This window comes from Scyliorhinus torazame, chromosome 28, assembly GCF_047496885.1.
Source record: "Scyliorhinus torazame isolate Kashiwa2021f chromosome 28, sScyTor2.1, whole genome shotgun sequence".
Lineage (NCBI taxonomy): Eukaryota > Metazoa > Chordata > Chondrichthyes > Carcharhiniformes > Scyliorhinidae > Scyliorhinus > Scyliorhinus torazame.
Window position 1 is genome coordinate 13,182,738 of NC_092734.1, and position 20,943 is coordinate 13,203,680.

Genomic DNA, 20,943 nt, shown 5'->3' on the forward strand with positions numbered 1-20,943 from the left:
TGTAGCCACAGTATTAATGCGGCTTGTTCAGTTTCTGGTCAGTGATGACCCCAGGATGCTGTTAGTGAGGGGATTCAGCGATGGTAATGCCTTTGAATGTCATGATAATGGTGAGAATTCTATCTTGTTGGAGATGGTCATTGTCTGGCACCTGTGTGGTGCGAATGGTCATTTCTGTTTCTATTCTAATTGCGTGTGATCTGTTGCAGCCATGCTAACCGATACACAACTAATTTTCATGTCCATCTGGGTGACCATTTGGGGTGGGTTGAGGTATGACATGGATTGGATAGGGTGGGGGGAGAGCTGAACCCTAAATTGTCCCTGCTTGTTGAGAGTGCGCCAGTCTGAAAACTCCATGCTGCTCCCTACAACGGTGGAGAGGCTGAGGTGTCCTGTCCTACCCACAGGAGATGTCCAAATTGACATACTGTTTGATGGGAGGTTGGTCCTCTGTGAGCCCTTTTTAATCTTCCAACCCCCCCACCCAGCTCCATTCTATCCAAGGTACAAGTCCTCCGTCGCAGGCAAATACTCTCCGCCTGACACACAATTGGGAGAAAGCTGTCTGCGGAGTTCGCACGGTAGCATTGTGCTTAGCACAATCGCTTCACAGCTCCAGGGTCCCAGGTTCGATTCCGACTTGGGTCACCGTCTGTGCGGAGTCTGCACATCCTCCCTGTGTGTGCGTGGGTTTCCTCCGGGTGCTCCGGTTGCCTCCCACAGTCCAAAGATGTGCAGGTTAGGTGGATTGGCCATGCTAAATTGCCCTTAGTGTCCAAAATTGCCCTTAGTGTTGGGTGGGGTTACTGGGTTATGGGGACAGGGTGGAGGTGTTGACCTTGGGTAGAGTGCTCTTTCCAAGAGCCGGTGCAGACTCGATGGGCCGAATGGCCTCCTGCACTGTAAATCCTATGAGCTATAAGCTCCGATGACTGTCCAGAAACTCTGCCAAGTGCTATTCAATGGCGCTGACCGTGGCTCACTTCCTTTTCAAATACAATCTTTGTCCTGGCCCTTCCTAAAGCGAGCAACACTCCATCCACTTGGAATGGATTTCCAGCCTTACCTCTCTTGAGGAACTGGCACGAGTGTTCCGAATCCCGTTCTGCGTGAGAGCCAGTGTTCAGGGCAATACGAGCATCGAAACTCAAAAGCTTGTAGCTTTGAGTGTTGGGTTTGTAGTCTTTGAGCTTCGTATTTCGGCGCAGTCAAGACGATACAGAACTGTTGTAGGCGAGGTACGTGATTAATGTGACCATGGGGAGGAAGTCGGCTAATTCTCTTCATTGGAAATCCAGCTTCTCTTGATTGTCTCTAATTATTGTAACTTTAATGTGACAAAACCTCCTGCGGAACTTGCATTCAATGAAATTATTAAAAATAAAATCAAACTAAATATTAGCAACCTGACATTGCGGACCGTGTCTCATTTCAATTCTATTAGTCAGTACATTTGTTTTCTATGACAATTAGAAGAATGAGCTATACCACATTAGAGGTCATAAAGCACATGGTAACCGGTTAAATAATTATTAAGTTTGGTTTTAGTTTATGATTATGTGGGCTAAGAGCGATGGCTGGTTTTCGCACGGCAAAACCTCTCAATCTCTGGTGCTATAGTTAGTTAATGTGTCTCTGGTGATTGAGTGGTCAATATTGTGGGACACGAGGGAAATCTCCCCTCTTCACCTTTGAAAAGTGCAATGAGATCTATTGAGAGGGCGGATGGGGTCTCGGATTAGCGTCTCACCTGGAAAAGGATGTGTCGCGTTGGGTGTTCTGATGCACAAATGATCCAACACGGCTGTAGATGGTACAACTCTGTTTTATTGTCTAATCAACGGTAACAACTAACTACTGGCTTGTGTACGTGCTTCACCAGCTAACCTGTGGACCCAGCCCTATCACTATCTTAGTGAGGCACTCAGCACATGGTCTATGTCTGAGTGGCACGCTGTGAGCTCTGTGCTCTGAGCTATCTCCTGGTAGAATGGGCGGGAACTGTGGTGTTCCCTGTTTTATAGAGCTTGTGCTCTCCTGGTGATTGGCTGCGATGTTATGTGTGTGCTGGTTGGTCCAATTGCCTGTCCATCAGTGTGTGTGTGATTGCACCATGATAGCTGATGTGGATATCATGACAGGATGCACCTCCGACAGTGTGGCACCTCCTCACCTGCTACATTGAAGGACAACTTTAATGATCAAGTGCCTGGAGTGAGACTTGAATAGGTCACCTGGCTCAGTAAAGAGCGCTGCACCCAAGTATTTGTAAGTCAGTACCTCTGATATTTTAGGGGTTTTGAAGACTTTGCCCTTGGGCATCAATCCCAGCCCAGAACATTTCTTGGATCTATCCCAGACCTGTCCAAAAGCCAACTAGTTGGGAGTGTGCAAGGGACGATCTGTTTTCTCAATGCTCTACATTGCTCACATCTGTCCTCCACCCCCGGGAAGAAACTACTCATACGTATTCTTGTTAAGTGGGCTCTATGTACCACTTTTAGTTGCGTCAGGCTGAGCCTTGCGCACGTGGAGGTGGAGTTGACCCTATGCAGTGCTTCGCTCCAGAGTCCCCTCCCTATTTCGATCGCCAGGTCCTCCTCCCACTTCTTGTTGCGTCCAATACGGTGTCGACCCCTTCTACCAGTCGGTCATACATGTCACTGCAGTTTCCTTTATCTAGTATGCTTGCGTCCAGTAACTCTTCCAGTAGTGTCTGTCGTGGTGGTGGTGGTTATGTCCCCGTCTCCTTTCGTAGGAAGTTTTTTAGTTGCAGGTACCTTAGCTCGTTCCCCCTGGCTAGCTGGAATTCCTCTGTCAGTTCGCCCAGTGTTGCGATCCTGCCGTCCGTGTATAGGTCTCTGACTGTCAGTGTCCTTCTGTCCTGTCCCCACCTTTTGAAGGTGGCGTCAGTCAGTGCTGGCGTGAACCTATGGTTGTTGCAGATGGGAGCTGTACCCGACATTCTGGTCAGGCCAAATTGTTGCCGTAGTTGGTTCCAGGACTGGAGGGTGGCTATCACCACCGGGCTGCTGGAGTGTTTTTTGGGTGGGGATGGGAGCACCACCATGGCGAGGGCCCGGAGGGAGGTCCCCCTGCAGGAGGCCTCTTCCGCGCGCACCCACTCGGCTTCTGGCTCCTTGATCCCTCGCCTTATTCTCTCGGCCGTCGCCGCCCAGTGATTAGGGCTGCCCCACCTACTTGTGGGTGTACCGGGAAGATCTCGCTTTTGCTCATGTTGAGTTTGTAGCCCGAGAAGGCGCCAAACTCTTTTCAGGAGCGCGATGATTCCGTCCATGCTGCTCTGTGGATCCAAAATGTAGAGGAGCAGGTCATCTGCATAGAGTGAGACTCTGTGCTCTCTGCCTCCCCTTCGGATCCCCCTCCAGCTTTTTGCTGCTCTGAGCGCGATTGCTAGTGGTTCGATCGCTAGAGCGAACAGCAGCGGCGAACAGCAGCGGGGACAGTGGGCATCCTTGTCTGGTGCCCCTGTGCAGCTGGAAGTATCGGGAGTTGGTGTTGTTGGTCCGTACTCTCGCCATGGGAGCGTTGTATTGGAGTTTTACCCAGGAGGTGAACCCTGTTCCAAGCCCGAACCGCTCCAGTACCTCGCTGAGGTATTTTTCTGCATCTAGGAAGACAATCACCTCTGGTGTTCTCTCCCCGGAGGGGGTCATTATCACGTTCAGCAGGCGCCTGATGTTCGAGGTAAGCTGTCTACCTTTGACAAAGCCCGTCTGGTCCTCTGCGACCACCTCAGGTACACAGTCTTCTAACCTTTTGGCGAGGATTTTGGCCAGTATTTTGGCGTCTGCGTTCAGCGGTGAGATGTGTCTGTATGACCCACATTCCGCTGGGTCTTTGTCTTTCTTAGGTATCAGCGAGATTGAGGCCTGTACTAGCGTGGGCGGCAGTGTGCCCCTCGCTAGCGAGTCTGTGAATATCTCCCGCAGGTGCGGGGCCAGTGCTGTCGCAAATGTTTTGTAGAAGTCTGCTGGGAACCCATCGGGTCCCGGCACCTTCCCCGCCTGCATGGAGCTAATGCTGTCCATGATCTCTCCCAGTGCTAGTTCCAAGCCCTGTTTTTTGCCCTCCCCCACGACTGGAATGTCCAGTCCATCAAGGAACCGTTTCATCCCGGACTCCCCCATTGGGAGCTCTGAGGTGTACAGCCCTTGGTAGAAGGCCTTGAAGGTTTTGTTGATCTTTTCTGGTTCTGTTTCTAGCGTGCCTTTGGTATCCCTGATTTGTCCAATTTTCCTGGTGGCTGCCTGCTTTCTCAGCTGGCGTGCCAACAGGCGGCTGGCTTTGTGTTCGTATCGGGTCCCACATGCCTGGCGGAGTTGGTGCACTGCTTTCCTGGTGGAGAGCAGGTCAAAGTTCCTTTGTAGCTCTTTCCTTTCCGCCAGGAGCTCTGCGGTCGGGGCCTCCGAGTATTTACGGACTACCTCCAGTATGGAGTCGACCAGCTGCTGCCTCACCACCTCCCCATCTCTTCGCACTTTGAAAGCGATAATTTCCCCAAGCCTACATCATTAACCAGTGCATGGTTCATGTGGCCAACTATGTCCTTAAGTGGATCTGTGTCAAATTTTGCTTGGTACTGTTCCTGTGAGACAGTCTACTACCCTTTTAAGGTGCTATATAAATGCAAGTTGCTGTTGACTAGGCATAACGTGAGTGCGTTTTCTGAAGTTGATTACGTGTGCACGTTCCCACTGTGTCAAGACCTACAGGTTATAATTTTGTATTGCTTATTTTTTAAAAAGGGGGCAACTTAGCGTGGCCAGTTCCCCCCCCAACCTGTACATCTTTCTGGGTTTGGGGTGAGACCCACGCAGACGCGGGGAGAATGTGCAAATTCTGGGGGCGATTCTCCGAGCGTCGGGCCGGAGAATCGAACCGCGCCCCGACGCCGGCGTTCGATTCTCCGAGGTGCGGAGAATCGCCGCCGTTTTGCACCGCCGCGTTTGGCGCGGCGCAGGCCGCTGGAATCGGTGGGGCCGCCGATTCTCCGTCCCGGACGGGCCGAGCGGCCACGCCGATACGACAGAGTCCCGCCGATGCCGTTCACCCCTGGCCGCTGCCGGCGGGAACCCTGCGTTAACGGTCGGGGGGCAGCCTGTGGAGGGGGGGGGGGCTCCGTCCCCAGGGACGGGGGGGCCTCCGATGGGGTCTGGCCCGCGATCGGGGCCCACCAATCGGCAGGCCGTACCGTGGGCCAGAATCGGTCGTACCGTGCCCGTTTCGCGCCATCGTGAAACGTGACGGCGTTCACGACGGCGCGAACACTTGAGCTCCATTTTGGAGAATCGCCCCCACATCTCTGTCTTGATTAACTATTGTAGCAATATGGTTCCAGCTTGTAACCAACTGCCGTGTCCCCCCTTGCAATTCACTATTCCTGATGTACTGCCGGGTTGCGTTACATTATTGATCTCGGCGGCACGTTAGCACAAGTGGTTAGCACTGTTGCTTCACAGCACCAGGGTCCCAGGTTCGATTCCCGCCTTGGGTCACTTGTCTGTGCGGAGTCTGCACGTTCTCCCAGTGTCTGCGTGGGTTTCCTCCGGGTGCTCCAGTTTCCTCCCACAAGTCCTGAAAAATGTGCTGTCAGGTAATTTGGACATTCTGAATTCTCCCTCCGCGTACCCAAACAGGCGCCGGAATGTGGCGACCAGGGGATTTTCACAGTAACGTCATTGCAGTGTTGATGTAAGCCTACTTGTGACAATAAAGGTTGTTATTATATTTATAAAACGGAAAATCATTAGACAATTGTGATAGATTGAGAAATGTGTTAGATCATTGTTGGGCAAGTGTATTATAGGTTACGCAGGTAGGTCGTTGGAGTTTGGATACCAATGATCTAATTTAATGGCAGAACAGGTTTGATGGGCTGAATGGCCTCCTGTTTCTAATATAACGCAGACACACTAGAGAGCTTGAGGAGCTGGTAGGAGTGCGGCCAAAAGCCATGAGACTGATATTGAATGGTGAAAATTAAATTATGAAAAGAAACTAGGTTTACGGTGTGAGGGGCAAGGTTTAAAGGAGATGTACGAGGTAAGTTTTTTTTACACAGAGGGTAGTGGGTGCCTGGAACTCGCTGCCGGAGGAGGTGCAGGGACGCTGCTGCCTCACCACACCAAGGACCGGGATTCAATCCTGGCCTTGGGTCACTGTTTGTGCGGAGTCTGCACGTTCTCTCCATGTCTGCGTGGGTTTCCCCCGGGTGCTCCGAGTTCCTCCCCCAGTCCAAAGATGTGAGAGTTAGGTGGATTGGCCATGCTGAACTGTCCCCGGGTGTCCGGGGATGTGCAGGTTATGGGGTTAGGATGGGGTGGACAGGAGGAGTGGACTTGGGTAGAGTGCTCTTTCAAAGGGTTGGTGCCAACTCGATGGGTCGAATGGCCTCCTTCTGCACTGTAGGGATTCTATGATTTAAGTAACTTGGAAACTATTAATAGAATAGGGGAACAAGAATTGACCATTCGGCCCTTTGAACCTGCTCCATCATTCTGCATGATCGGGCCTGATCTGGGTATGGTCTCAACTTTGCCATTTTCCCCTCCTAACCCTGAACAAAACCTGCCTTAAATAAGTTCAATGACCCACAGCCCCCACTGGTTCCTGGGGAAGGGAAGGCCACCGACTGATCTCTTCTAGTCTCTCCCACAAGTGGAAACATCCTCCCAATATCTACCCTATCAAATCCCCTCACCGTCTTCTACGTTTCAATCAGATCACCGCTCATTCTTGTGAACTCCATTCGGTATAGGCCCAACCTGTTCAACCTTGATAAGATAAGCCCCTCATCCCAAGGTGGTCCCTTCTCTGAACTGCTTCCAACGCTCAGTCTCCAGGGCAGACTTCAATAGACGATGGGATGTGTTGATGGAGCTGAAACAGTTCCCTGGGCAGTGTTTCTTTGGAGTAACACTCGCTGGTGCCAAATGTTTTGAAATCTGTTCTGATGCAGTGGCGGGCCAGCTGTTTTGGGCTGGGTGAGCTCCAGTTGGACTGTTTGCTGGAAAACATTGGTCGAGAGCACTGCATGGAGCTTCCAAATAGAAGATTTTACCAGCAGTCACTAACGCTTGGCACCACGTGTGCACGTGGTTGGATTGTTTGTGTAACTAGATCCTCAGCCGTTGCCGCAGAGGACTTGCCAATAATGCTCAACCTTCCATCAACTCCCAAAAGTTCTGAATGATAAGTATTAATGAACTTGGAGTCAATGCTGGTAGACACACGGAGTTGAGATAGAGTTCAAACAGCCTCCAAGAGCGAAAGACGCATTGTTCCCTGTCCTGGTGTCTTTTCTCTGTGGTCACGAGTGGTTGGGGTCGGGGTGCACTGCCTGGAAGTGTGGTGGGGGCAGATTCAATCGAGGCAATCACGACGGCGCTAGATGGTTACTTAAAATGTGCATGGGTAAGAGGGAATAGGCAGGGGATGGCACGAAGACATGATGCTCATATGGAGAGCCAGTGCTCCGGAACGATTGTCACGTACAGATTAGGTTGGCCATTTGCCAATCAGCTGTCCCTGTTTATGGGTTGTCTCGTTGCTTTTTAATTTGTGTATATAAATATGATTTCACTGTGTTCTATGCGCTTAACGCCGTGTAAACAGACGCGACCATCCACCTCAGTGCATTTGCCATAATGGGGCTGTTTAGGAGAGTTTATTACTCCTCATTCACCCCCCCCGGACTATGTTTCACCAACATATTGAGATGAACAAGTAACAGATCAGCATCTCCAAAGGTGAGAATTGAGGTTAATGGGTTACTTATCGGTATGTGTTCCAAGTAAGTATTTCACAACTCTGAAATCTTTGTCATTAAAGGCACTTTATGTTTTGCGAGTGTGACCAAAATGAAAAGTAATGGAACCTACTGTGTAAAACCGACTGGGAGCCTGACAGTGTACTGAAAGAAGCCAGATTTTATTATTGCCTCTCGCGAATCCCCGATTTTAATCAGCTCACTGAGCTGCCAAGACCCTTCGCTCAGGAAATCCCTCGCTGAAACTCTCTTGTATCGCCCGCTCCTCCTCTTGAGCAACATCTGAGTATTGTCTTCTTTGATCAAGCTGATGGTCACATGGACTCCTAACGTGGCTTAGTGTGAAATTTAGTTTGATGCTCCTGTTCGAGGGCCTTGTGACGTTGGCATTCCGACTGTTGTTGTTGTTGCCCTAGTAATTATTATCTTTTATTTTGTGTTCGCAGATGGCCAGGTTACACCTCTGGTAGAACTGTCAGCCAAGCAAGTCGCCCTTCACATTCCCTTTGAAGTGGTCGAGAAGGTTTACCCACCAGTACCCGAGCAGCTGCAGCTTCGCATTGCATTCTGGAGTTTCCCTGAGAACGAGGAAGACATCAGGTAATCAGGCGGCGAACATGCGTGACTCTTGCAGCACCCTCCCCGCGTGCGCGCTCACACGCACGGATCATTTAGAATGGCGGTGCAGGCTTGACAGGCCACCTGGTCTATTCCTCCTAGTCTTGAATGAGACGGTGTGTAGTGGTATTGTCACTGGACTGGTAAATCACCTGGGCACCCAGGGTCGAGCATTTTAAGAAGGGTAGCAAGGATAATCCAGGGAACTACAGGCCGGTGAGCCTTATGTCAGTGGTAGGGAAGTTACTGGATAGAATTCTTCGAGACAGGATCTGCTCCCATTTGGAAGCAAGTGGATGTATTAGCGAGAGGCAGCACGGTTTTGTGAAGGGGAGGTCGTGTCTCACTAACTTGATAGAGTTTTTCGAGGTGGTCACAAAGATGATTGATGCAGGTAGGGCAGTGGATGTTGTCTATATGGACTTCAGTAAGGCCTTTGACAAGGTCCCTCATGGTAGACTAGTACAAAAGGTGAAGTCACACTGGATCAGGGGTGAGCTGGCAAGAAGGATGCAGAACTGGCTAGGTCATAGAAGGCAGAGAGTAGCAATGGAAGGGTGCTTTTCTGATTGGAGGGCTGTGACCAGTGGTGTTCCGCAGGGATCAGTGCTGGGACCTTTGCTGTTCGTAGTATATATAACTGATTTGGAGGAAAATGTAACTGGTTTGACTAGTAAGTTTGCAGACGACACAAAGGTTAGTGGAATTGCGGATAGCGATGAGGACTGTCGGAGGATACAGCAGGATTTAGGTTGTTTGGAGACTTGGGTGGAGAGATGGCAGATGGAGTTTAATCCGGACAAATGTGAGGTAATGCATTTTGGAAGGTCTAATGCAGGTAGGGAATATACAGTGAATGGTAGAACCCTCAAGAGTATTGACGGTCAGAGAGATCTAGGTGTACAGGTCCACAGGTCACTGAAAGAGGCAACACAGGCGGAGAAGGTAGTCAAGAAGGCATACAGCATGCTTGCCTTCATTGGCCGGGGCATTGAGTATAAAAATTGGCAAGTCATGTTGCAGCTGTATAGAACCTTAGTTAGGCCACACTTGGAGTATAGTGTTCAATTCTGGTCGCCGCACTACCAGAAGGATGTGGCGGCTTTAGAGAGGGTGAAGAAGAGATTTACCAGAATGTTGCCTGGTATGGAGGGCATTAGCTATGAGGAGCGGTTGAATAAACTCGGTTTGTTCTCACTGGAACGACGGAGGTTGAGGGGCGACCTGATAGAGGTCTACAAAATTATGAGGGGCATAGACAGGGTGGATAGTCGGAGACTTTTCCCCAGGGTAGAGGGGTCAATTACTAGGGGGCATAGGTTTAAGGTGCGAGGGGCAAGGTTTAGAGGAGATGTACGAGGCAAGTTTTTTTTTTTTACACTCGCTGCCGGAGCAGGTGGTGGAAGCAGGGGACGATAGTGACGTTTAAGGGCATCTTGACAAATACATGAATAGAGGGGTACGGACCCCGGAAGTGTAGAAGATTTTAGTTTAGACGGGCAGCATGGTTTGCGCAGGCTTGGAGGACCGAAGGGCATGTTCCTGTGCTGTACCTTTCTTTGTTCTTTGTTTGTTCTTTGAGACTCTTCAGTTAGGTGGCTATCTTTGGATGACAATGAATGGTTGCACCAATGTATATGGTTTTCCATACTTAAGCTTAAATCTACTTCTTTGGCCAGTCTTTTGGTTGCCTGTTTTCAAAATTTCATTATGTGGCTCGCTAACACATTTTGTCAGTGCTTCTGTGAAGCGCCTTGAGACATTTTTCTGCTTTTGAAAGGTGCTATATAAATCCAAGTTGTTGCTGTATGTAAACAGTTAGAGGATCTTACAAGTCTCGACTGGGTCTGTGGGGACCGGGCATGTAATTGGAGACTGAGTAGGAATAATGAAGCAATAATTGCAGTTGGGTAGCCACAGCAGTGTGGCTACCTGCAATACGGGAGTGACCTTGGGTTGATTGTTGTAGAAGAAGCCGTCAGTAACTTTTCAACACTGATCCCTGTTTGGTGGGCACACCCTGTTTAAAGTTGGATCACAGATCAGGGCACCTGAGATACTATAGTTGAGCTCACTTCCCCTCGGGTGTAATGTGGGATGAACGACGGAGAAGCCGACCATTCGGCCCAACTTCTCTCTGCTGGTGCCGTATCCGTATCCCCCTTCATCTCGCCCTACCAACATCACTTCCTACCCCTTTCTCCCTCATGTGTTTATCTAGTTCCTGCTCAACAGCATCTGTTCCGTTAACTGTGTAGAGACATAGAAAATAGGTGCAGGAATAGGCCATTCGGCCCTTCAATCCTGCGCCATCATTCAATGTGATCATGGGGGATCATGCCAAGTTCCGTATCCCAGAATGTGGAGATGCTGGCGTTGGACTGGGGCGGGCACAGTAAGAGGTCTTACAACACCAGGTTAAGGTTCAACGGGTTTGTTTGGAATCACTAGCTTTCGGAGCGGAACTCCTTCCTCAGGCTCCAAGAAACCTTAAAAACGCTGGTGGACTGGGCAGACAAGTGGCAGATGAAATCTAATGCGGAGAAGTATGAAGGGAGCCGTTTTGATTGGAGGAACGAGGAGCTGCAACATGAAATGGAGGATACTATTCCAAAGAGGGTGCAGGAGCACAGGTACCTCGGGATATATGTGTTGATGATGGCAGGGTAGGTTGTGAAAGTTGTTTTCAAAGCATACAGAATCCTGGGCCTTATGAAATCGAGACAGGCACAAAAGCAAGGAACCAATGATTGTTTTATAAAACATTGGAATATTGCGTCCACGTCAGGACGGAGAGGGAGGGAGAGAGAGAAAAGATATGCAAGAATGCTTTCAGCGCTGTGAATCCTTGGCGTTCTCTGCTGCAGAGGATTGTGGATTCTCCATCGTTGAATACGTCGAAGGCAGGGATAGGCTGATTTTTGGTGTCTCGGGGGGGGGGGGGGGGGGGGTGGATCGAAGGAAATCAGGAACGGGAAAGAAAGTGGACTTGAAATGCAAGATCAGCCATGATCGTTTGGAATGGGGGAGCAGACTCGACAGGCCATCTGGTCCAGCCCTGCTCCGATTCTTGGATGAGAGACTTCAGTTAGTTGGATCGATTGGAGAAACTGGGGTTGTTCTCCAAAGAGAAGGTGGAGAGGAGACTTGATAAGAGGTGTTAAACATCAGGAGGGATGTGGGACAGAGGTTATGGGGAGAAGCTGTTCCCATTTACAGCAGGGTGGACACTAAATTGAAGGCGAATGATTAAAAACAACTTATAGGATCTGGATTGCGCTGCCCGAGAGGGTGGCGAAGGAAGAGTCAATTGAGGCTTTCAACGAGGAATGGGGGATCAGCACCTGAAGAGAGAATTTGCACTTCTACGGGGAAAGAGGGGAGGGGGTTGTACTTGCAGAGAGCTGGCATGGACATGATTGGCCGACTCGCCTCCTTGTGTCCTGTAAACCATTCTCTGATCCTGTGCTTATCGAATCAGCTGCCCTGTGTGGTAGCAAGATCTACATTCGAAACCACACGTTGGGTAAAGGTGTTGCTCCTGAATTTCCTGTTGGATTTATTAGTTCCTCCCTCTTTGTGACACCATGTTCTGGTCTACCCAACAAGTCGCTAAAACACTAACCTTTCAGAATCTCCAAGAACATCCATTGCAGATTTCCTTCCAGTGTTTTTAAAAAATTCATTCATGGGTCTCTGGCAAGGCCATCATTTATTGCCCCGTCCTTAATTGCACTTAAACTGAATATTCGGAGGATAGTTGAGAGCCAACCACATTGCTCTGGGTCTGGAGTCACACACTGGGCACACCAGGTAATGTTCCTAAAGGGCATTGGGGAACCAGATGGATCTTTGCAACAATTGTTGAAAGTTTCACGGTCGCCGTTTCTGTGACTCGCTTTCAATTCCAGGTTTTATTATTTGAATTTAGATTCCATCAGCTGTTGCAGTGGGATTTGACGCCATGTCTCGGCCTCTGGATTATTAAACATTGCCATTATAGAACATAGAATCCCAATAGCGCCGAAGGGGGCCATTTGGCCCATCCAGTCTGCTCCCACCCCCTGTCCTATTCCCATAACCCTGCGCAATGACCATGGTCAATCCATCCAACCTGCACATCGTTGGACTGTGGGAGGAAACCGGGGCACCCGGAGGAAAGCCACGCACACACTGGGAGAACGTGCAGACTCCGCACAGACAGTCACCCAAAGGCCAGAATCGAACCTGGGTAGACCCTGACTTTGTTTGATGTCCATGTCTTCCACTTTGGCCCTCGGCTAGGGGTTTTCCTTTTTGGGGGTGGGAAGTCCATCGAACACCATTGTTATTTTTTTTTGGGGGGGGGGGGCGCGGGGGGGGGGGGGGTGTCACATCGATTGTACATTGCAGATGGGTTCCAATAGAATAGTTTATCTCTTGTTACTAACCAGGAACAGCACTGGTTCTAAAATCTGCTTAGTCCCTTGGAATATGGTGAGGCATCTCATTGGATTTCTGATTCTGCAATTGTTTTATTGGGAGGATGCCCACTGGGGTTCTGGACGTTTATCGTTCTGAGGTGTATAATTTGTCGGTATTTATTGAAGATGTATTACTCTGAAATTGGTTCTGCAGCCGGGTTTCCTGGGACCCAGCTTTGTTACTGTGCTGTGCCCGCGCCGAGAGCCCACTCCTGCCTCCCAGCAGCTTGATTCAAACCATTAAGAGAGCGAAATGTGAGCTGACAATGCTGATCTCGAGTTATCTGCCAATTCTGGTTGGCACCGTGCCTCAGAATTTCTAGTCAGTCAGTTATCTTCAGTTTAACAGGAACCTTTAGCACTCCCTATGGTGCCTGGCACAAAGAGCGTATTTAAAAACTTGAGAGCCAAATGCAAAATTTACTGATGATTTAGACGAGATTCGAAGTATGTTTTCAAACTGTTGTTTGGGGGAGGATTTTGCTTTTCAAAGGCGCGGAGACCCTTCCGAGGAGACTGAGGCATTTGGGGCATGCACCGTCTTGGGTGGAACGGTTTATTATTGCTGCTTTATCCTTTTGTTGAATTTCATTGACTGGTGGGTTTGAGGAGATCTATTCTCGAGTCATTGCGGTGCAGAAGAATACCATTCAGTCCATTGACAACGGTGTATACATTGGAGAGTGATACATGGTGATTAAACGCACTGACGAGTGAGCAAGAGAAACTCGGGCGAAATTGAAATTCCACCACGGCTGCTTGGGGAATTTTGTTTCAGATTTTTAAAAGCTGCCAAATTTATGAGATTGCCCTAAGAATTCACCTGCTCCACAAATTTAAAAAAAAAAAAACCCACAAATTCTGGAAATCTGAAATACTCAATGACTCACAGATTGTTTTAAAAATTTATGGGCGGGACATTGGTTAGCACTGCTGCCTCGCAGCACCAGGGTTCAATTCCAGCCTTGGGTGACTGACTGTGTGGAGTTTGCATGTTCTCCCCGTGTCAGCGTGGGTTTCCTCCCATAGTCCAAAGATGTGCAGGTTAGATGGATTGTCTGTGTTAAATTGCCCATTAATGTCCAATGGTTAGACAGGGTTATTGGGATAATAATCTTTATTGTCACAAGTAGGCTTACATTAACACTGCAATAAAGTTACTGTGAAAAGCCCCCAGTTGCCACACTCCGGCACCTGTTCAGGTACACTGAGGGAGAATTCAGAATGTCCAATTCACCTAACAAGACCTTTCAGGACTTGTGAGAGCAAAGCGGAGCACCCGGAAGAAACCCACACAGACACGGGGAGAATGTGCAGACTCCGCACAGACAGTGACCCAAGGGGGAATCGAACCTGGGACCCTGGCGCTGTGAAGCAACAGTGCTAACCACTGTGCTACCGGGAGCGGGAGTGGGCCTAGATGGGAGTGCTCCTTCGGAGGGACAGTGTCAACCTGATGGGCCGAACGCCCTCCTGCACTGCAGGGATTCTATGATTCCACTTTGCTGTGAACATTGCTGACGAGGCCAGCATTTTATGTCTACCTCTAATGTTCTTTGAACTGAGCGACCTGCTCTGCCTTTTGGGAGAAAAGTTAAGAGTCAACCACATTGCTGTGGGTCTGGAGTCACATTTAGGCCAGGCCAGGTAAGGGGAGGCAGATTTCCTTTCCTAAAGGGCATTAGGGAACCATTTGGGTTCTTGTGGCAATCGATGACTCGACAGTTCCATTACTGAGACGAGCTTTTAATTCCAGGTTTTAGCTTTTCAATTGATTTTAAGTTCCCCCAGCAGCTGGGATGGGATCTGAACCCTTGTTCCCAGAGCAACAAAATGAGAAAAAATGCTGTGGATGCTGGAATTTGAAGTGAGATCCGAGGATGCTGGAAAAACTTAGCAGGTCTGCCAGCATCTAACAGGAGAGAAACGGTCAACGTTTCGAGTCATGGACCCTTAGTCGGAACTGAAAGGAGGGGGGGGATGTGTTAAAGCAAAAAGAAACTGCGACAGAAAATAGCAACTTTTAAGAATAAACGACAGATGGCCTAGTGAAAGGTCAAAGTTGAACCCTGATGGCTGGGACCCGCCAGTTGTAAGATGAGGTGCTGCCCCCTCCAGTTTGCGTTGGTCTTCACTGGAGCGTTGCAGCAGGCCAAGGATGGACATGCGGGCATGAGAACAAGGTGCTGAGTTAAAATGGCACGCACCAGGAAGGTTGGCGTCATGCTTGCGGACTGAGCGAAGGTATTCCGCAAAGCGTTTGCCTAGTCTGCGTTTAATCTCCCCAGTGTAGAGGAGACCCACATTGGGAGCAGTGACGTTAATAAACCAAATTGAAGGAATTGCAAGTGAAGAGCTGCATAACCCGGAAGGAGTGTTCGGGGTCTTGAGCAATGAGGTGGGACAGGCGTTGCATCTGCTGCGATTGCAATGGGATGGAGAGTTGAGCGTGTTGAGGGAGGAATGCTCCAGGGTGTCACAGAGGGAGCAGTTCCTGTGGAATGCTGACTGGGGGAAAGGGGGGGAGGTGATGTGTCTCCATATCCAGCGATAGACCGACCACCAATATTGATTCGAACCCACCGATTCACACAGCAACTTCGACTACAGCTCCTCACAGCCCTCTTCCTGGTAATGATTCCATCCCATTCTCCCAGCTTCTCCGCCTCCGTCACATAGAACATAGAACATTACAGCACAGTACAGGCCCTTCGGCCCTCGATGTTGCGCCGACCTGTGAAACCACTCTAAAGCCCACCTACACGTTTCCCTTATAATCCATGGGCGAAATTCTCCCCCAACGGCGCGATGTCCGCCGACTGGCGCCAAAAAACGGCGCCAGACGGGCATCGCGCTGGCCCAAAGGTGCGGAATGCTCCGCATCTTTGGGGGCCGAGCCCCAACATTGAGGGGCTAGGCCGACGCCGGAGGGATTTCCGCCCCGCCAGCTGGCGGAAATGGTGTTTGTTGCCCCGCCAGCTGGCGCGGAAATGCGGCGCGTGCGCGGGAGCGTCAGCGGCCGCTGACAGTTTCCCGGCGCATGCGCGGGAGCATCAGCAGCCGCTGAAAGTTTCCCGCGCATGCGCAGTGAGGAGAGTCACTTCCGCCTCCGCCATGGTGGAGGCCGTGGCGGAGGCGGAAGGGAAAGAGTGCCCCTCCGGCACCGGTCCGCCCGCGGATCGGTGGGCCCCGATCGTGGGCCAGGCCACCGTGGGGGCACCCCCCGGGGTCAGATCGCCCCGCGCTCCCCCCAGGACCCCGGAGCCCGCCCACGCCGCCTGGTCCCGCCGGTAAATACCAGGTTTAATTTACGCCGGCGGGACAGGCAATTTCTGGGCGGGACTTCGGCCCATCCGGGCCGGAGAATTGAGCGGGGGGTCCTGCCAACCGGCGCGGCCCGATTCCCGCCCCCGCCCAATCTCTGGTACCGGAGACTTCGGCGGGGGCGGGGGCGGGATGTCCGATGATGCCACCTTCGAAGATGGTGTTTCTGACATATCTGCCTTTTTACTAAACCGAGGGTTCCCATCCTATACCCCCATTTCTTCTCTTTTAAAACCAAAATTCCGTATCATGTATTCCCTCAGTGCAAACCCCCTCCTGCCCCTCACACTAGGAGAGAGCTGAGTTACTTGCCATAGGATTCCTAACCTTTGACCTGCCCTGGTAGCCACAGTGTGAATATGGCTAGTCCAGTTGAGTTTCTGATCAATGGTAACCCCCAGGATGTTGATTGTTGGGGAGTGGTTGTGTAACAACATGCAGAGGGTATTTGCACTCTTGTTGTATTTGACTTCACACCAGGTCTTGTGGAAAGTAATCTCTTTCAGTATAGCAAAGAAACTCTTCGGCCAATAGTCACGATGAAGGTGGAACTGCTCGGGTGGAACGTATTGAGGTGCATTAATCTGCCCAGAAGTCTTGGCCAGTAGCTGCTTATGTAGGCAAGGACTATTCTTGTGTTTTATTCTCGCTCCACAATCACGTAGCCCGACCAGTTGGAGGAGGACCGGGTTGCTGTGAACCTCTGTCATATTTCCCTGAATGTAGAGGATGTCACCAGGTACCTTGTTTTACTGCTGAGCACACTCGGGTTAATGATACTGGCCATAATCTGTCAGCCATGGTCCAGGATCTTTCATAACATGCTGCTTCGAAGCAGAAAAAACCTACTGGAAGACTGTATTCCTGCAGTTCTGCTGCATATTAACATTGTTATGGGCCAGGGTTTAAAGAACCCCAAAGTGTATCATGGAGTTCATCTGACCCACAACTTTTAATAGATTGTGGTATGGGGAGCACACGGCCCACTCTACAGGTGTGGTACAGCAGAAATGGAAACGTATTTTTTAAAGCAAAACGATGTTTATTCTATGAACTCAAGTTAACCTTTTTAAATATACAGTGAACATCTGAGCAACCATTAAGTCAAAGAATACAACACTAAGTAATCCTTTAAACTTTCCTTTTAACATCCATAAGACTTAAAACACCTTTTACCAGAAGCACATCAGGTTAAAGTCACTACTGTTATTAGTTTTAAATCGCCAGGATCGATTTACAGTCTTTAGATTACAGAGAGAGACTCTAATACACCTTCTGGCTGTGACTGCAGCTATCCAGCTCTGAAAACGAAACTAAAACGTACCCTGCAGCAAAAAGCCCAAAACGAAAGTAAAAAGCTGACACAGCCCAGCTCCCCCCACTCTCTGACATCACTGCAGTAATAAACACCCATTTCTTAAAGGTACGCTCACTACAGATATTTATATACACACACATTTATAAACACCCATTTCTTAAAGGTATTCTCGCATGACAACATGTTGACATGGGGATTCGGTGGCAGAGTGGTAGTGTCGGTGGACCAGTAAGTAATCCAGAGGCCAAGCCTAATGCTCTGGGACATGGGTTCAAATCCCACCACGGCAGCTGGTGGAATTCAAATTCAATTCACAAAATCTGGAATAAAATCTAATGTCTGCAATGGCGACCGTGACAACTGCCATCAATTGATGTGAAAATCCATCTCGCTCACTAATGCCCTTTAGGGAAAGAAATCTGCCATCCTTACCTGGTCTGGCCTACATATGTGTATTCAGCAATGTGATTGGCTGAAGAGGGAGCGCCTGGGAAATTTGACCATCGATCTTGCACACGTTTACGAAAACGGACAAATTGGGGAATCAGACGACCAGTTTCCAAGTTGCAAACCGTACCGAAGGAATTCTGGGTGCAAGATAACTGAAGATTATTTTGTAAACCCAGTCTACTGCTGCGCGCGACCCTGGCTGGGTGACCCACCGAAATGGCGCAGGGCTCGCTCGGGAGTGCGTGCAGTGGTGAGGTAGCCGAGGGAACGCACAAGCCTCCTAGCAACCCATCTACACATCCCTTCCCTCACCAGATGCTCCATCTGTGGCAGAGTCTGCAGATTGCACCCCGGCCTTTCAGAATCCACGGAGCCGGAGTGGAAGTGTGAGGATGCTCCTCGTGCTTCCCTTTCTGGTCACGCGCACCGTATCATAAATCGATGAGTGCAGGACAGAGGGACGTAGACTGGAATTAATAACATTTCAAATTGGGGATGATATGGGGGTGGGGAAGGCGGGGTCAGGGTATTGAACTTGATGATCAGCCATGATAATGAATGGCGGAGCAGGCCCAAAGGGCCGAATGGCCTCCTATTTTCTATGTACCTCAGGACATTGTTTTTCACATTGGAAGTGATCAAATACTGGAAATCCATTGAGAAGCATTTGGACACTTTAAACCAGCGTTTCAAACTTATGATGATGTCCATCAGTTGACCCTATTCATCACTGTCTCCAGTGCAGACTTCATCCAGGCGAGGATACATTGATGGGTGTATTTGCAGAGGTGAAGCTCTTTTGAGGACGGAACAGTAACCTGAGCAATGCTCTGTGATGTTCTCAGTTGTATCTATCAGGATGTCTTGAGAACGTAGTGTTAAACACAACATCGAGCTGAGTTATTGAACAAAGCTGATTTATTTATAGTACTAAATTAAGATTCTAACCAGTCAACAAAGAATAAGTTATTAAATAAAACTGTACAATATCTCCAACTGCAAAACCCTACACTATGCAACTAATCTATCTTGCGCCTAAACCGACTTTCTCCCAGAATCCCCAGACTCTCATGATATTTATTTGACTGCTCCTTAACTTCATCTGGTGGTGAGCAGTGTTATCATATTAACCCTTTCTATTCCTTACAATATACATATTGTTACCTTTGGAGTAAAACCCACTGATGCCAAACGTTCTGAAGCTATGTTGGCACAGAGCTGTTTTGGGCTCAGTGAGCTCCTATTGGACTGTTCCCTGGAAAACATTTGTCTGCTGGACTGTACTAAGCTTCACAGAGAAGCTTTTTGCTCCTGATCGCTGTAACTTTGGGCACTGCAAGCATGTGTACACAGACCAAGGGTTTCTGCAATGGTTGAAGAACTTTGTATCCAAATCCTCCATCATTGTGGTAGATGGAGGGTGAGGAGTCACAATTGTTCAGCCAATTTGATATTTGGGAAGGAGATTTTTCTGACCACTACTGTCTGTAGTCGAGCGAGAGGACTTGTCGACAATAGAGCTTGAGGCCTTCAGAATGATCTGTCAAATCAAATGATCACACACAATGAATGATGACCTTTTATTTTGCTGGACCACAACGTATTAAAAATTATTTCATGGTCAATGACTGCACAAAACACAGTCCAAAGACTTTTGAGTTCTGCTGGGCCCGCTTGATCATACCCTGACTTGCAGGGTTAGAAGCCAGAGGTTTAAGCTCCATATTAGAACTAGAGCATCTGACCCTACCTCCGATGCAGCATTAACCACTCGCATTTTCTGGATTGAAGCCCTCCAGATGATCAGATGAGGTGCTAAAACTGCACAGCTTAACTGTGCACTTTTTCTGATTTTCTGGTTTAAAAATGACGAATCTGGCCATCTTTCTTTCTGTGGGATGATTCTGGCACAGCGTAATAATCATTTGTCTTCATTGCATCAAAAAGAAATTCGGCCTTTTGTGGCATATTGATGTCTTGTGTCTGCAAGCAGGTTTGCCACTAGTGCCTGCGTGCCACTACTCGCCAGTGTCAGATTGCATTTACATCAATCCTGGTTAGTTTGTGATGGAGGAAGTTTTTTTTTAAAGATCAAAGTGAGCATCCACGCTACTGAGTAATGAGTTGGGGATGGGGTTGGGCGTATGACATTAAACATCATCTCGTCAACAATAGCAAGCAGAAGTTATGGCCAGAACTACAGCAACATCTCCTGATCAAAACAAACTTATTTCCTCTGCAAAATACAGTAGGTGGGGGGTAGTTACTGAATATAAATAGTGTGAATTCTATCGCCGTCACTTCCAGCAATCTGCTCCCTATGCAGCTTTACCATTGCTCTCTACAATTTCCTCATAGTGTCGTTATGCAAACAGTACACCGTGGGGCTAAATGCTTCTGTAACTGATTTAATTGGGATATTTAAGAGAAGATGTTTCTCCAGTTGACGTGGAGGTATTATTCCAGCTAGGAAAATGGTAGGTCGAACTTAGGAGAAATACACCGCCTATGGAAAAACTCTTGGGAATATAGAAAGTCAGAGAGATCTAGGCTTGCAGTTCCACAGATCTTTGAAGGTGGCAACACAAGTGGACAAGGTAGTTAAGAAAGCATACGGAATGCCTGCCTTCGTTGGACGGGACATCGAGTATTAAAAGCTGGCAAGTCATGCTACAGTTGTATAGAAACTTGGTACGGCCGCACTTGGAATATTGCGCACAATTCTGGTCACCACACTACCAGAAGGATGTGGAGGCTTTGGAGAGGGTGCAGAGGAGGTTTACCAGGATGTTGCCTGGTCTGGAGGGTGTTAGCTATGCGGAGAGGCTGAATAGACTCGGACTGTTTTCATTAGAACGACGGAGGTTGCGGGGTCTACAAGATTATGAGGGGCATGGATAGAGTGGATGGGCAGGCACTCTTTCCCAGGGTGAAGGGGTCAGTCACCAGGGGGCACAGGTTTAAGGTTTGTGGGG

The 20,943-nt window shown here is 49.2% G+C and overlaps 1 protein-coding gene across 1 annotated transcript in view; it reads left to right on the top strand.

Moving 5' to 3' along the window:
- Positions 1-20,943, top strand: part of zswim8 (zinc finger, SWIM-type containing 8) — a 199,523-nt gene that overhangs the window by 39,245 nt on the left and 139,335 nt on the right. The window contains 1 exon segment of the mRNA XM_072491513.1: positions 8,242-8,395. Within this exon segment, the coding sequence (XP_072347614.1) occupies positions 8,242-8,395 (154 nt within the window).